This window comes from Lampetra fluviatilis, chromosome 1, assembly GCF_964198595.1.
Source record: "Lampetra fluviatilis chromosome 1, kcLamFluv1.1, whole genome shotgun sequence".
NCBI lineage: Eukaryota > Metazoa > Chordata > Hyperoartia > Petromyzontiformes > Petromyzontidae > Lampetra > Lampetra fluviatilis.
Genome location: NC_136275.1, coordinates 33,271,835 through 33,287,667, shown reverse-complemented (window position 1 = coordinate 33,287,667; position 15,833 = coordinate 33,271,835). Strand labels below are relative to the sequence as shown.

Below are 15,833 nucleotides of genomic sequence, written 5' to 3'. Positions count from 1 at the left end.
AAACAAGAAAAGGTAAAAAAAGAAAAAACAAAGCAATGTAATACAATACACTATTAGACATTATTGTAAAAAATAAATAAAAAGTCAATCCCATGCGTTAGTGAATTTTTTAATATTTTAGGCAGGAAATGGCAGGAAATTAGTTTTCAAATTAAAAAAAAATTTCTGGGGGGGATCCTCAGACCCCCTGGAAGATTTGGTCCCCCCCAATGTTGACTCCATGGCTACGGCCTTGCTGTACAGTATAGGGTATTTGGTCTACTCTTCCACACTGGCCATACGTCTTTGAATAAGTGGGAGTACTCAGTCTACTCCACAAAACGCCGCGGCGGCAGATCTATATACAGTAATCAACACAAACTCTGGATAGCAAGTCCAATGTGCCAACCATTATGCAGAATTGTACAGATAGACACGCCGAATCTTGCTTGTCCTGAGTAGTCTCTGGTTAAATCCCTAAACACATACATTTGTCCTTCAGCTCAGATCATTCATATTTAGGTTCTATTGATAACAAAACAATTGCATGGTTGTATTCAAGCATATATACTTTCCCAGATATATCTTGCAAAAGAGGAAATGACTTAATGGATTTTTCCTTGGCCAATGGAAGTATTAATAAACACTGCACACATGTATACACCACACTACACGCAGCATTTATGTAACCCATTATATTTTGTTTCCAGCATTTTACAATGTATGTTGAACTTCTTTCGCACCGTACATAGTAACCAAACGTGCTAAATACAGTACAGCACTGTAATCACATTGCAAACAAACCTGCACTAGAATACATACATACTGGCAATTGGGCATTTGCGAAGCCCCCTAATGAACTTTCGACTTTCAAGTAAAAACTCTGTTCACATCCATTCTGGCTCTCAAAATAAATGCTAAACTGGGGTGTCCATTTGAAGAACCTACACGGACGGTGCCCAGAGCGGGATTGTAACCTTCTGTGGGTGCGTGCGTTACCGATTGGGGGGGGGGGGGGGCATTGTTGCGTTACCTATTGGGGGGGGCATTGTTCGCGTTACCTACTGGGGGCATTGTTCGCCTGCAGGGCCACCACCACCCCCACTCGACCCCCTCCCGCCGTCCCCAGGACACGCCTAAGCAGCAGAAGATGATGTTGTCCATTTGCTAGACGTTACAGCAACTTTGTAGCAATATTGTAACCAATCAATGTGTTTTATTAATACACATCCCACGGAATTCCATGACTAAGTTAGGAACATTTGCTACAGAGAGTCGCTTTAGCGTGTTGCAAAGTTATTTCTCAAGATCCTCATTGAAGAGAGACTTTAAAAATAATCCAGCTATGAACGTTAATACAATACATATTTTTTAAATATTAACTATCAATTTTTTTTAAGTTGTACTGGAAGCCGTTGAGTTTCAAGCAAAATGCCTCGCGTTTTGTGCGCACAATCTGCAAGGATTTTTGTTCAATCCTCTAAAAAGGGCTCCAGACGGCTTTAAACATTCCCAGGAATCTGCCAACACGGCGAGTACTTTAGATGTATTCAAAACAAGCTCCACTCCAGCTATAAGAAGTGCTATTTTGTGATTAACAACAACCACCACAGTTTGCAAAGCAGCGTTAAGAGACAGCAAGGAAGGGCATCATCAGCAGCAGCTAAAAACTTAGCGTCAACAGGGCAGCAACACACACACAGTGATAAAGCCTTACCTCTCAATTACCTCCTGTGTAGTTGTAGTCGTGGTTGTAGCACACCTCGAATCCCACTCTTCGTCTTAAGCTGAAGCGGTGATGTTAGTGATGGTGATGATGGTGTTGAGGATCGAGTGTGGTGGTGATGGTGGTGGTAGTGGGGGAGGGAAAGAGAGAAATGGCCCGTGGCTGAGACGGCGTGCAAAGAGGGCCCAAGTGGGGGGGGGTTGTGTGGGTGGCTTTGGGAGGAGTTTCAGATGTCTCGGAGCCGGTGGGACTGTGGGGAGAGAGGAGGGTTTGCAAAGCTTTGGCGAACCACCTCCCTCCACATCCCTCCATCATCATTACGCACGCCCACTGATTGCATCGCATGAAGCTGTTAAAGCAGCCAGTTGAGTCATGCCCGTCGGCCGTGAAAAAAAGAAAAATACACGGTCTCACAATCCCATCTAATCTGCAAGTTAAATACAGTACTTCTTGCATGGGTTTAGAGGTTAATGGACGTATTTATTCCCACTGAAACGTGGATCATTCACAAGGGAGGGGAGGGAAAAAGGCACAATTGCAGTGAAGATGAATGGCAAAATCGTACTGCAGGGGAAAAAAAACTACAGTTCACGAAGTTTGTGTCGTAAAAATGAATACTACAGGAAATGTTGTAAATGTATGTTTATTTTAGTTAATCCTTACACATCTGTCGCCCTTTGTTTCTGTTTCAATCGAGCTATATATGTGAACAGCGGTCTTCCTATGAAAACAAGAGACTCCGGCCATCGTAATGTGGAATTTCCACCACTTGCTCAGAGCTAATGTAGAACTAGTGTGCTTAATTGTTCAAAACTTGCTACTATACCTACTGGGAATCGGGTGCTCTCCCAGCTAGAATGTAGTGAGCTACTCAGGTTTATATGTAAGGCTTAATTTTTCATTCGATATTTTCCACAACACAGCTCTAGGATGGCTGGGAGTAAGAATTGTCAGCGTAAGGCACTACCACTAGAATACCTGCAAGAATTCTGAGGACAAAAATAAAGCGATATGGATGTGAAATACTAAAATATTTTCCCACAACAGAGCTTTAGACTGTTCTGCCTGAAATTGAACACCGATTAATTATATGAACTGAAAATGTGGGATCTTATCCTAAGGGCCAAAGACACTGGAGATACTTTATGTACGAAACGCCTTGTTCAAAAACAAACCTTGCAAAAACAATTAATCCAAACGTTTAAACAAACAAACCGTGGGACATCCCGCACAAAATCATTTTAAAGTTGAAACTACCAATATCTGTCTTGGATTTTTTGTAACGTGTCGATTCAATGTAAATAACATATAGCACTTTCAAAAGTTCTGTATTGGTTGCACACATTATCAGCCTCTGAAACATTCACATTCCAGGATTGCAAATGTGTTATCATGAACGCGTCGGTTAAAATTCTTTCGATGTAGTCATCACCAAATGACCAAACTTTGCACTCGGCACAGACGTAGATATGCATGACGTGCTGTGTGGTTTGAGGGGCAGCGTGGCTAAATCCAGCCTTAAGAATGCGCTCATTTAAAGCAACGCCCACACGCGACACAGGAAAAAGCCAAAGAGCCAATGTGCGAACGGGTGACATCAGCTGTTTGAGAACGCGAGCCATGTAAGGGCATGCTGAGGTAGGGGGCGTGGTCACGAGGAAGCAGGGTTTATCACAGGCCGATGTCATTGCCACACCTTGCAGGTAACATAGGTGCATAGCTTGGTCGATTTCTTCAGTTTCGTCGCTTAGCCGACATTTGCTTTTTTCCTTACTGCTAAAACCCTATTTGACCTCGTTTCTGCCCAGTCTTGTGAATGTCACATCACAAAGGAATCGTTCAACACTATCAAGCTTTAGCATATTCTGTGCGAACAGGTTTCACATTTCTGAGTATTTGGCTGCTATAAATGTCCACGTGATAAGCCACTTCGTTGAGCTATCATGTGATCAGGTCGCTTCTGAAAAAGAGCAATATAGCTCAGTGGGCCTTACCTGGTAAAATAAACATAGTTTAGTTTCAAATACTGAAATATTGCCGAATATTTCTCCGATACTAAGTGTTTTAATGTACTCTCTGGGATTGGCAGGGTAGAAATAGCACTACTACTGTATGTGCTTTTAAAAATTCCAATAAACCCTATTCACTCAGGGGTCTCACTGAATCTCAATATGGATGTTCAATTTGATTCTTTGGTGGACTCCCGTTTTTTTAGAATTCTTACATGTGGCCAGAAACTAGAGCAACCAGGAAAATATCACATTAGAAATGTAGCGGCATTGTTGAGCGCAAAGAACGCTCATTGTCAGCAATATACTTGCTGTGCTACCCTCTAAAGGTATCTTGGTGCACTGCATGTGGGTGACTCAGCCACCAAAGAATGTAAGATGTGGCAGATGTGGATTCGGTAAAAACAAGCTGTCTTTTATCAATACCACAATGCATTGTGTGCCAAACTTAGCAAATGTTTGTCTAATCCATTGACTTTTGATGTGTTGAAAAACCGTGCAAAAACGCACTGAAACGCCCACACGTGAAAGGCGTTTTATAACTTTTTTGTACTCAATTTTTAGCACTTTTCAGGCACCTGCCTAGTGATAAAGATCATCATATAAAGTAGGTTTCTAACAAGTTGTGTAATGGAGTTCAGTGCTTCATCATGAGAAGAGAATCAAATGGGGCGCACAAAGTAGATGCTATTTTATATCTATGAGGATGCTTTTGGCACTTGGAATTATTACATTGAAACAAATGACAAAACTTGCCAAAGCAAGATGCTATTGAAAATGAGTCTAGAGACTATAACACATCATACTGGTAGGAACCGCCAGGTTACACCAGCCCACAGGGGATTATTGTGTCCGTCCGTCGTGCAGGGAGGGGCTGGGTGGGGAGGGAGGGGCAGGGTGGGGAGGGGCTGGGTGGGGAGGGTGGGGGGTGGGAGGGGTGGGGCTGGGTGGGAAGGGGCTGGTCACCCCGTGGTGCCCTTATAAAACTCAACGTTTAACCTACTCACGCCGGCTTGTGCCCGCCCTCAGTCGGGCATATTTGCGGAATACACCACGCCGCCGTTGACCCTGGCCATTGACTGAGCAAGCCAACGTTCCTACCAGCTCCCTCCGCAGGAATGTGTTACCGAGATGCTTTGTGCAAGCATGGTGGTGTATGCTTGTAAAACAGCAGAGATAGGGTTTGTAGATCACAGAGCACGATGTGCTGCGAATTTCCAATCATGAGGGCTGCAAGTGCAGTAGAAGGTGGGCATATAGCAGGTTTGTGAACTAATTTGTGTGGACCTTTTGAGTTATTCCCCTCGTATGATTGAGTTTACACCAGGCACTTCAATGTCCTCCCACACACAAAATCAAAGATGCCAATTCAGAACACTCTTGAAAAATCTTGATAATAGCAGACTGTACACTACCCATATACATCCAAACCAATATAATCAGATAGATAAACAACAAATGAGGTTTCCTTATTAAATATCAATTTTATTGTACTTATTTCATAATTCCAGTGACATTGAATTGTACTTTTAATGTAATAAGTCATGCATGTACAAAAATGCTTTATTCATTCAGCGCATATGAACTTCATATGGGGGACAGGAGCCCTCATCACCTGTAACCTCCACGAACCACAAACTGCGTCATTGCAGGCTCCTCCACACCTGCATACAGAGAGATGAACAAATAAATAAGAGATGGAAATGCATTAAAGAACGACAATGCCATATTTAAGGATGCAAATTTACAATTTACAACAAGATGATTTTTGTTTATATTCTTTATCACATATATACTAATTTCTACGTGATGTTCATGCATGCTGCTTTGGCTGTCTTGTCCCTGTTCTTGACACAATATGTTTGAATTAACATTGTACAAAAGTATACTGTATATGTTGTAGATTTCATTTTTTGTATGGCATGTCATTGCATGCTTTCCATGTCTCAATTGAAACCCTGGACACTCAAGACAAGTTTCATCTCAAGGGATTATCCAGGGTAAATTTTTACAAAAAACAACTTAAGTATGGCACATTTAACATTTAAATGGTTGATAGTAAAGGGGTTGTCCATCACAACACCTAGTACCCAAGTTCATCTGGCATTGCCAATGTTGTAGCCTGTATTGTTATCGTTTATATAATTTTTAAACCATTCAGATGCAATCATTTTAATCCAGTGTCTCCTAGTGTTGAGTGCACGTTTTATTGGATTTATGTTGAACTTCTTTTGCACAGTACGTAGCCAACCGTGCTAATCAGTGTATTTTATTATTGTATACACATAGATGTTCGTGACAATGACTGATGTAAATTCTAATGATGTTCTAGAAGGGCAAAAAAAAATGCAATTAACCACAGATATAGTTGGTTATAACTGAAAAAAACCCCAACATTTTCCTATACAGTATAAATGTCATGAGCAGCTCTGGCCCCTACCAATTGCAGTTCATCTCAGAAATACCCTCACCTGTGTCCCCAGCAGTAGCTATGTTTTGTGGGACTCGGCTTGGAGAGGGAGCCCTTTGCAAACCCCTCGAGCCTCCCGGCATGGGCACAGCTCGGGAGGCATTGACCCCTGCCCCCCGTGACATAAAATGAGCCAACATGCCATAGAGCAGGGGGCTGTAATAAAAACACACATACACACACACCAAAAGTCACCACCACAACCAGTACTAACACTATAACTAACTTAATATCATGTTGATATATTATGCTGATATGTTGGCAAGTTGTAAACAAAAACATACATTTACAAGTTGATAAACTTTTCAAATCCAAACTCTCTTCATGTTTACAAAAGCTAGGATGATGTGCTCATCTCCACTGATCACTCAGGAATAGTATTGGATATTTCTATGGTGGTGGCCAGCGATTCCATAAAAGAACGAGTGCTGACTTTTAACAACATTGAAATATTTTAGGAAATTAACCTACAACAGGATTTGAACCTGGAAGCTTCCATTAAGTCAAGTCCTTTGGAACAGTGCCACTCACCTGGATTTAAAAAACAAGTTTATGTTGCTAGAAATACAGTACAAGTTTTTTGCTAAAAGGTATTAGAAGATCCAATAAGTGTGGATCAACATACACCACCTAAATACAAGTGTATAAAAACATTGCATTCATAGTCTTTTATACTCATGCATTGCAATTCATGCCCATATTAATCAATACAGTATCATGTTTCAATTTAGATGAGAAGCCATTAAGTGTTGCTTGTTCAAAAAAGACCTGAGCTAATGAGAAAAGAAATAGGGAAGCAAAGATCTATGTGCATAATTGTTTCACAAATCCAAAAAACCTTTAATGATGACAAAATATTGAAGAGTACATGAGTTATACAGTCATGCTGTAACTATTTAAAAAGAATAACAAATGTAGAATTATAAATTATAAACATCATATAAGAGACTGCTAGGACTCTAATTAACATTCAAAATTGACGAGTGAATACATCCCAAATTTAGCAGTTATTTGAAAAAATAAGTAACATAACACGTATGTTATTTCGTAATGTCTCAATATATTTGAACCACTTATATGGAATAATGATAGTATTGACAATTTTAAATTATTAGTGCATTGGGTGAGAATAAAATAGAATTCTCGTAAAATTCAGACAAGTCTTGTGCTAACCACAAACGGTATTGGATCGCCCCCTAGTGGATATGAATGTTCATGATTAGGTGCTCGTGGACAATTCCAGTTAGGGCCATCCATTTAGTAAGTACGCAAAAATCTGTCAAAACTTGACACCTCCCCCCCCTCCCCGTACGCACGCATACTTTTTACACCCCTCCACCTGCGTACGTATGCTTGATGCACCCGCCCGCCACCCGAATCCTATAGAACGGCCGATGTTTAATCCATGCAGAAATTATCAAGGATGAATATTAATGTGTTTAAGCAGATAGTTAACCGCCAGACTCTCTAACTAATTTGAAGGCCAATGTAGACAAATTATTATCGAGGCTTCACCCCCCACCCCCGTTTCCTATGCGTACGTACATTGTCAGACGCAAGCGTACGCATTTGGGTTAACCCCCCCTCCATGTGTACGTACTAAATGGATGGCCCCTTTCGTGACGACTCTGAGCCCAATAAGGGGTATCAGCTAACTGGGAAATCCAGTGCATGATTTAGACATGAACATTAATTCAGAATCTCTGAATTGTTGTGGTCTAACACGTGCCTTTGTATTCGTTGAGCCATACAAAAGTTAGGGAAAAGAGGCAGAGGGTTGAGGGCTTACACAGAGCGTGCAGATGGCTCCTCCAACACATGCAGCTCCCGTGCAAGAAAATCACGTTCCAGTCTTATATCTGGCTGTCCTGCCTCTGCAGAAAAAAACATATGAATAAACTGAAGCAGAGCTGCATTATCTCAAGCAAACAATAACACTGCCTGAACATTTTTGAGCAGGTAGACACTTTTGACTCGAAGAAACTTGCACACAAACAGCCACAGATATATAGAGATGGGAAGACACAAATCCAGATTGTTGGATACAAGTGTAGTGTAATAGCGCTGGCTGGTGGACAGCAGCGGCAACTGTGGTGGACAGACAGCACACACGCCGGTGAGGGCGTGTACGGTGTGTGGGCAGAGTGGAGGAACACGGGTAAGGGTCATGGAGGACCCCGTCTGCATGCCCCTGGAACCTGCTAGTGGGTTCGAGAATGGAGGCGCGGTCAGGGCGGAGCCAGGCCGCGCTGGGAGGATAAATGGGATTTGAGAGCAGGAGCTCGGGGCTGCTGGTTCTGGGAATGGACTCGTCTCGTCATTGCTGTCGTCTGGTCGCCGTCGTCGCTAAACGTCTCCACTAGACTTTGCGCTACGAAGGAGAGTAGTTGGCTATCTCAGTCAGCGCCGTCAGTGTTAAACGGCTAGTATAATATACAGGCTAGGCTGAGCTACTGTGGAGAGTGTGCAGACGAGACCGTGAAAGTTGTTAATAAAGTGCCTCCGAGAAACTCTGTCTCTGAATCGTTGACACTACACAAGTATTAGCACATCTCTTAGATCAAATAACGACTGTCACAGCTGTGGGATTTAGCAGAGAAAATAACAGTTTTTTGGTGGCAACAACAGTACTGCTATGTTGAACTTAAATCAATGACCTCTTCAAATAATCGATACATTTAACAAAAAATATTTTTGGGTAGTTTTCAGGCTACAATTGGACAAGGGAATATATTAATCACTGGAGGGCAGCTCATTCCATTACTCCATCATGGACATTATAAACTATCATTGAAATTGTTTGAGTGGTCTAGGAATAATTATCTGGAGAAAAATGCCTGCATACAAAGATACGTACATACAGATTTTACATGTACAGATTATTGTATTGGATAGCTATTGTCCAGTGCATAGTTTGGACCAGTGGAGGGACGTAGTTAATTTGTGAGAAACAGGGTTCAATTCCTATTCAGCCAAACCAAGCATCTGCATCTACCGGTCGCTAATTCGATCTCCAGGTTCGGCAATTGATACAATGGGCCAGGTTCTTAAATGTCCACGCCCCTGTCCACTCAGCAGTATACATGGGTACACCACCGTTTGTGGATAGCCAGATCGTGCGCGGTGGGGTAAAGTGTGTGTACTCCCACCTCTTCCAAGATCTCTGACCATCATGGAATTTAAGGCCAAACTACCCTCTATAGTGGTCTCTACAGCTCCCTCTTGGCCCTTCCGTGAGCTAGAAATTGCAGGGATTCACCTTTACATTTATTTTTTAACAAATTTGAATTTCAATGCACTATAATCGTGTAAAGCGACAGCGTTACCGGTGACGAGCACTCCGGCCGTGTAGTTGTACTGGTTGTAGCTCAGATACTCATGGATGAGCTCGTTGAGCAGGAGGTTCTCATGCGGCAGCGGTGGTCGCGCAGTCTCAGGCTCCGCGAGGCTCGTGAACACCTCCGCGCGCAAGCGGGCCCTGGTCGCGGCCAGCACCCCCCGCCGCTCCAGAGATTCTCGCACCGCTGGAAGCGCAAATACAATTGGTCAAAATCTGGGCTACTGTCATAATCATCATCAGCCATGAGCAACTCACTGCTGGACTGATCACATCGCACCAGCACGCGCGTTAATTTAATCGCTCCACCTCGTTCTGACGTGTTCCACACCTTGGCTGACAATCCGTAATTATTCTTGACCTTGGCTTCATCCTTTTGAGCAACATGCCTTGACCAAGCAACATTTATTTACAATTTTACGTTTTTTTTAAAATCTTCCCCATTGTAAATCCACTGCTGGATGGACTCCCTACATAATACACGTTGGGCAGACTGTGGGTTGGTTAAGGGATAGGGGGACCTGGGTCTTGTTCAAATACTGTAATACACATCGAGCTCAGGTGGCTGGGTTCGTAGCGTGGTGGAAAGCACACACTCCACCATCGCTTCGCTTGCCAATATTGTACGTTCATATTATTTCGCTACTTGCCTATTCTAACGCCATATATTTTCGTGTAAGTAGAATGGTTTTATCTACGACTATCAATAAGGTCATTTGCGAAATTTCAGTGCACTACTACTGCATATGTTTACACAATTTTCGATTTATGTGACTTGTGTGGCACGGACATCACCGTGCAAAGCATACCCTTTATACGCATACATGAGCAGAGGTGTATGCTTGGGACACTGACAATTTCATAGACAAAAACACATGGACTGGAGGGCGTACGAATGTTAAGCACATCGTAATTGCATGTCTAGTAAAGTGGGCTTGGACAGGACACGTCACAATGGACGGCCGAGACTAAAAACAAACTCGCAGCCAAAGGAGAGAACGCGTCCCAGTGGACGTCCAGAGCAGAGATGGGAGAGAAAACATCATCTCGTGTGCAAATGCTACGTAGATTGTTGTATCGCGGAGGCAGTTTTCACTTTCAGTTTTATTTATTTGGTATAGCCCTGTGAGCCGAATACCAACAAACAAAAACATGAACAAGAAAACATCTTAAAGTGACTATGTGACTATGCGTAAACAGAAAAATCCAGGAAAAAACAGAAAAAAATCTCCCAAGAAAAAAGCACCGTACACCAACGCTGTGTGCAAAAATCCAAGTGGGATGCAAGTCAAACAACAACAACAACCACAAGACAACTTAGATTAAAGCCATCAGTCTAACTCCGTACTACAACAAACATGGCCAAACCAAAAAAGTTTTCGAAATCACCAAAATAAAGCCATAAAAGCAATGTAACAGTGATCATAGCAGTGATAGAGAGGCCGAAATGCCTTCAACCAGTAGCGGATTGACCATGCCCGATTATTATGAAAAACAACAACAGTTCGATCGCGTAAATACAAATATTGCCGTCAAACCCTCCTCCACCCGACTGCCAATTAGTGAGGTTTGTCACGAAAACAGAACACGGCAATTCATGAGCAGTTACAGCAGCACACCAGTGCGCGTTGGAGAGTACATCCACAACATTTACAATGCGAGTTCGACGTTTCGCCGCTAAATATAGCGAGCATCATCAGGAGACATCCAGATGCGTGGACGGCGACAGTGGACACGTTGCCGTGGTAACCAAGCGAAGCGACGCCGCCTTCTCGCTCGCGCAACGCGTCGCGAGCCCTTTGTTGACAGCGCGATTTAAACAACCGAGTGGTCTGGTGGTGGTGGTGGGTGTCCACGCAACGCACAAATATAACAACCCTTCCCTCCCTCCCCCCCCGGCAATCTGCGTTACCGCTTCTCAGCTCCTCCACGGTCGCCATTTGAAAGACGAAAGTCGCGCCCGCCCAGGGTCGAAGGTCGCGCGTGACGTCACCGAGGAGGCGGGGTTACGGGTCACCGGACGTGACGTCACGGATTATGCTAATGAGAAAAGGGGGCGGGGGCAAAGTCGCGAGTCTGCTTGTTCGCGAGCCTTATTGTCCGGAATTAAGTTATTTTTTTGTTATTCTTGGTTCTTTCGCTTCTATGTGACTTTACCGAAAGAACCAAGAATATGAATCCCTCCAGTCACGAAAGCTTAAAATCAAAATGTATTTTTGTTGCTGTTAATTTTGCGTTAGAATCGCGTCAATGTAAATGTGTCGTTAAACACGCCGCCTCACCCGACACGGCCAATTAGAAATGATTGTCACGGAAACATTCCTGTCAACCTCTTATCAGTGCCCTACCTTATTGCAGACCAATTCAGACCTGACTGGTCACCACGTGCCCCCTTATAAATCTCAACGTTAATCCTACAAAGTCCCATCACAAGGGAGAAACAAACAAATAGACAAAACACTTTTTTGCCAGAATTCAAGTTAAAGTTACTTTATTTGGTATAGACTTGTGAGCCATTCGGCTCTTGAATCGCGTGCAACCGCAACAAACAAAAAACATGAACAATAAAACATCTTAAAGTGAATATGTGACTAAGTGCTAACAGAAAATCCAAGAAAAAACTGCAAAATATTGCAGAAAAAGGCACCGTACACCAACTCTGCAAAAATCACCAAAATAAAGCCATGGAAGCAATGAAACTTTGATCATAGGAACTGTGATGGAATTTTCACAATAAACGACATAAACAACATGGACCACCAAAACCCTACAGCCATAGCATTGAAACGGCTGTACGCCGTATGGACCTGCAAACTAAATTTCCCTGTACAAGAATACGGGTTGACACGGTATGCTTAAACAAAACGTAAACAAAACAACATAGGTCTCTCGCTGTGGCTGTCCTCACCTGATGACGGATGACGGAATAAAAAAAAAGTGTATTATTTTATTATTTCCCTTCTACGTGACTTTACAGAAAGAACCAAGAAAAGTGTGGGTTTACTCTCCAATACACCGGTGTGCTGGAGTAGTAACTAATTGGAACATTTTAAATCACGACGTTTCGGGTGCAACACAAGCAGCCGTCCTCAGGTGAAGAACAAAGCTGTCGGAAAGACAGCGTCCTAATGCTTGCGTTGTGGCCGAAACGTCGTGAGAATGTTATTGTTTAATGTATTTTAGTTTATTATATTATTATGTTTTCATTTGATTATTTTATTATTTCCCTTCTACGTGATATGAATCCCTGCACTCACAAAAGCTTTAAATAGAAATTTAAACCCACATTTACAAAATGACATGTTCTGATGCTGCATTGGTAGTGGTGCACAAGCACAATTAACATTCGTCAATAACACTACCACAAGGAAACAATAGACGACGTAACAGGCAATGACCCTTTATCGAAAAGAGGGACCAGAGTGGATAATAAGAGCTGGAGATGACTTTTATTACATTTTCGGATGGCCAGTTGTTAAATTGGCATTGGTAGTTATATAATGGCATTGCTACTAAGTAACAAATAATTAAATAACATACAACTATTAAAAACAATACGCCACCTTCCGACATCTGTTACTCATAAGAAAAAAGTCAATTTTTTTTTACATTCCAGATGGGAGGCGAAATGACGTCTTATTTATTGTTACTTATCGTATTCAAGACGACGCTAACGTTTCGCATAATGTATGTTTATTTATTTGGTGTGCTCATGCGCATGTCCAGTGTAACATGCCAATGAGAAAATGAGTAGGTACAGTAAAGGTTAGGTTCTGTAACATCTTCATTTGGCAGTGGCCTGAAAAAATATTGATTGAGAAATTAAATGGACTGCAGCACCCATCTCAATTTCATGGTTAAAACCTTGAAAGAAAGGTTTTAACTGACTAAATATAGTTTACATATTAAGACTGTAAATTCAAGACGTTACCCGATGGTTCAGAAGTCAGAAGCTGAGCTGGCACTGATGAATTCTGAGTTCAAATCCAGACAAGGCCCCCACGATTAAACTGGGCTCTCAAATGTCGTGATTTGATGGTTTCAGCCCAGTCACCAATGACTGCACAACAAAACCCTATCACATTAAATGGGGCAATTTGTTTAATTTGGCGTTATTTTACTTCTGAGGATTAAAACATCGATTTAACCGTCTTTGTGGTGGGGTGGGTGGTAAAGTGCTGCCCCCTCCTGCTCGAACCAAGGCACTTGAAGGGATCTCGGGCAGCTTTGTGATACCTGCTTACATGGACTCGTCTATGACTTTTTGAACATATATAAAGAATCAAACATAGCAACAAATATCATGCTATGCCCTTCACTCGCACGAATGGCTGCGAGATATTCGAATGACGCCAATAGCACACTTGGGATACAACTTTGATAAATGGCAAGAACAAAAATAGAATAGATGGACAGAACGTATAGTTTACATTATTTCAACCTTGGTGTCTGGTAAGTGGTATCAGATGAGTGCTGAGTGTCAGGTAATGAGCAGTGATTGTGAATGATGTAAGGTGATTGGTGAGTGTCAGGAGAGTCGTTTTGAGTGTCTGTTGATTAAGTGTTAGGTTAATGTTAGGCAGGGAGGGAGTGTCATGCGAGTTTGTATTAGGCGAGTGATGAGTGTGTGAAGTGTCAAGTGAGTGGTATCTGATGAATGTTTGGTGCATGGTGACTGGTGAGTGTCAAATTAGTGCTGTGTATGAGTGGTATCAGGAAAGTGGTGTTTGGGGAGTGGAGATTTTCTTGTGAGGATCTTATGAATGCAAGTGACTGGTGATACATCATCGCAGTTATTATAGGGAAGCAAGCATATTTTGTATTATTAATTTATGAATTACAGTAAATTGTTTTCAATAAATCTGACCATCCCTATTCTGAGAATGGCTTCTTGCCTAAGAGCCTGAAAAATGTTGCCTATTTGAAACCTATTTCCTGTGTTATCACTTGCACGTACAAACTCGGTTTCCATCCAGTGAGAGTATCGTTCGACAATCTCTGTGGCTCTCATCCACGTATGAGTCACCAATCTAACCTGTCACTGGATTATAGGGGTACATTGACCACCACCACACCGAAAACTTTCCTAACAACGTGTGTTGTTGCATTCTGATTCACAGTTTTTGTTGTTTTACATCCTCGGGGCAAGATGATACCAACGCAGTGACTCATTCCACTCCCTCGACTTCACACACCTTTTAATTTGTGTTTGCGGCGAGCAGCGGTGTCGTGATTTGTTTTGTAATTCCAAAGACATGAGGATTATATTTTAAACAGTTTCTGAGCGCAGGCCCAAAGGTCATGTCAATTGGTCAGTAATGAAGAACATGATCAAAGTTTTTGAATTGAGAAAGGTTATTATAGGCGTTTTTGCATTGCTTTAACAAGTTTATGCAATTCCTCGTGTGATTTTAACAAACTAAACACCTCAATAAACAACCGAACAAATATGCATCCTAAACATGCAGATAGAATAAGCACAAGGCAGCAGTGGAGGACAATACATTTAATTTGAGATTGTGGTATATAACTTGGTGGTTTGGAAGCGAATGTGGCAAAATAGCAGTAGTTTCATAAGGAATAGGAGGTTGCAGCTTGCGATCTGGGAGGAATGTGTACGGGATACAGGAAGGCAGGCTACCGAGACAGGTATTTGAGTGTAACCCAAATGTTGGGATACTGCAACAGCAAGACCGTCTGTAAAACAGCCTTAGAATCTGGCAGGGGAAAGTGATTGTGGTGTATGTTGGCATTGATGAAAACATTAACATGACGCTACTCACACATACGCACATATGCTGTATTTTTACATTTTTAGGGTGGCAGGATGGAAAAGCAACAGTTCTGAAACGTGTTTATAGTTGAATTCTCTATACAGGGTGCTTCAATTAAAAAAAAAATATTGATATGGGACTATCGCTTTTAATGGGAAAAGAACGGATAATACACTGTGTAACATGATAACAAATCTATGTTAATAGCTTAAAAAAGTCAAAGAGTCTCTACCTGTTCGCCATCGTTGTCAACACGTGCCTGGAATCTTCTCCAGGTGGTCTCCAGAGCCCGGACGCATCACATTTCTTGTGGTTTTGTTGCAAATTCTCAGAAGTGTTAACATTGCTTTGAAGCACCCGGTATTTTTTCAAACAATCCAAGGAAGCAGAAGACGCTGTTTGGATCGCAGCGGCACCGCCAGTATATGCATGGATGGTGCGTTCGTTGGATATGCTTTTTATGGTTTGAATCTTTCGTGACTGCAAGGATTCATATTCTTAGGTTTTTCGGTAAAGTCACGTAGGTCAAATAAAAAAT

General features: G+C 42.1%; 2 protein-coding genes across 5 annotated transcripts in view; both read right to left on the bottom strand.

Moving 5' to 3' along the window:
- LOC144934853 (myosin-10-like) overlaps positions 1-1,950 on the bottom strand; it is a 110,767-nt gene extending 108,817 nt beyond the window's left edge. Inside the window, exon 1 of one of the 3 annotated variants that reach the window (XM_078861080.1) lies at positions 1,697-1,950. The gene's annotated coding sequence lies outside the window, so the exon portion shown is untranslated. The remainder of the gene's footprint in view (positions 1-1,696) is intronic. The other 2 variants (XM_078861089.1, XM_078861099.1) reach the window with 2 other exon arrangements.
- A 3,228-nt stretch (positions 1,951-5,178) lies between these two features.
- CEP20 (centrosomal protein 20) lies at positions 5,179-11,510 on the bottom strand. Of its 2 annotated transcripts, none has more exons than XM_078861057.1 (5): positions 11,434-11,510; positions 9,511-9,708; positions 7,974-8,058; positions 6,186-6,340; positions 5,179-5,378 (listed from the first exon to the last, which is right to left on the bottom strand). In XM_078861057.1, exons 1-5 carry the CDS (start codon positions 11,459-11,461, stop codon positions 5,326-5,328), a joined length of 519 nt encoding a protein of 172 aa, XP_078717183.1. In that variant the 5' UTR covers positions 11,462-11,510; the 3' UTR covers positions 5,179-5,325. The 2 variants fall into 2 exon arrangements, with proteins under 2 accessions (XP_078717183.1, XP_078717193.1); XM_078861067.1 differs by having other exon boundaries at positions 6,186-6,293.
- Positions 11,511-15,833: the final 4,323 nt, after the last annotated feature.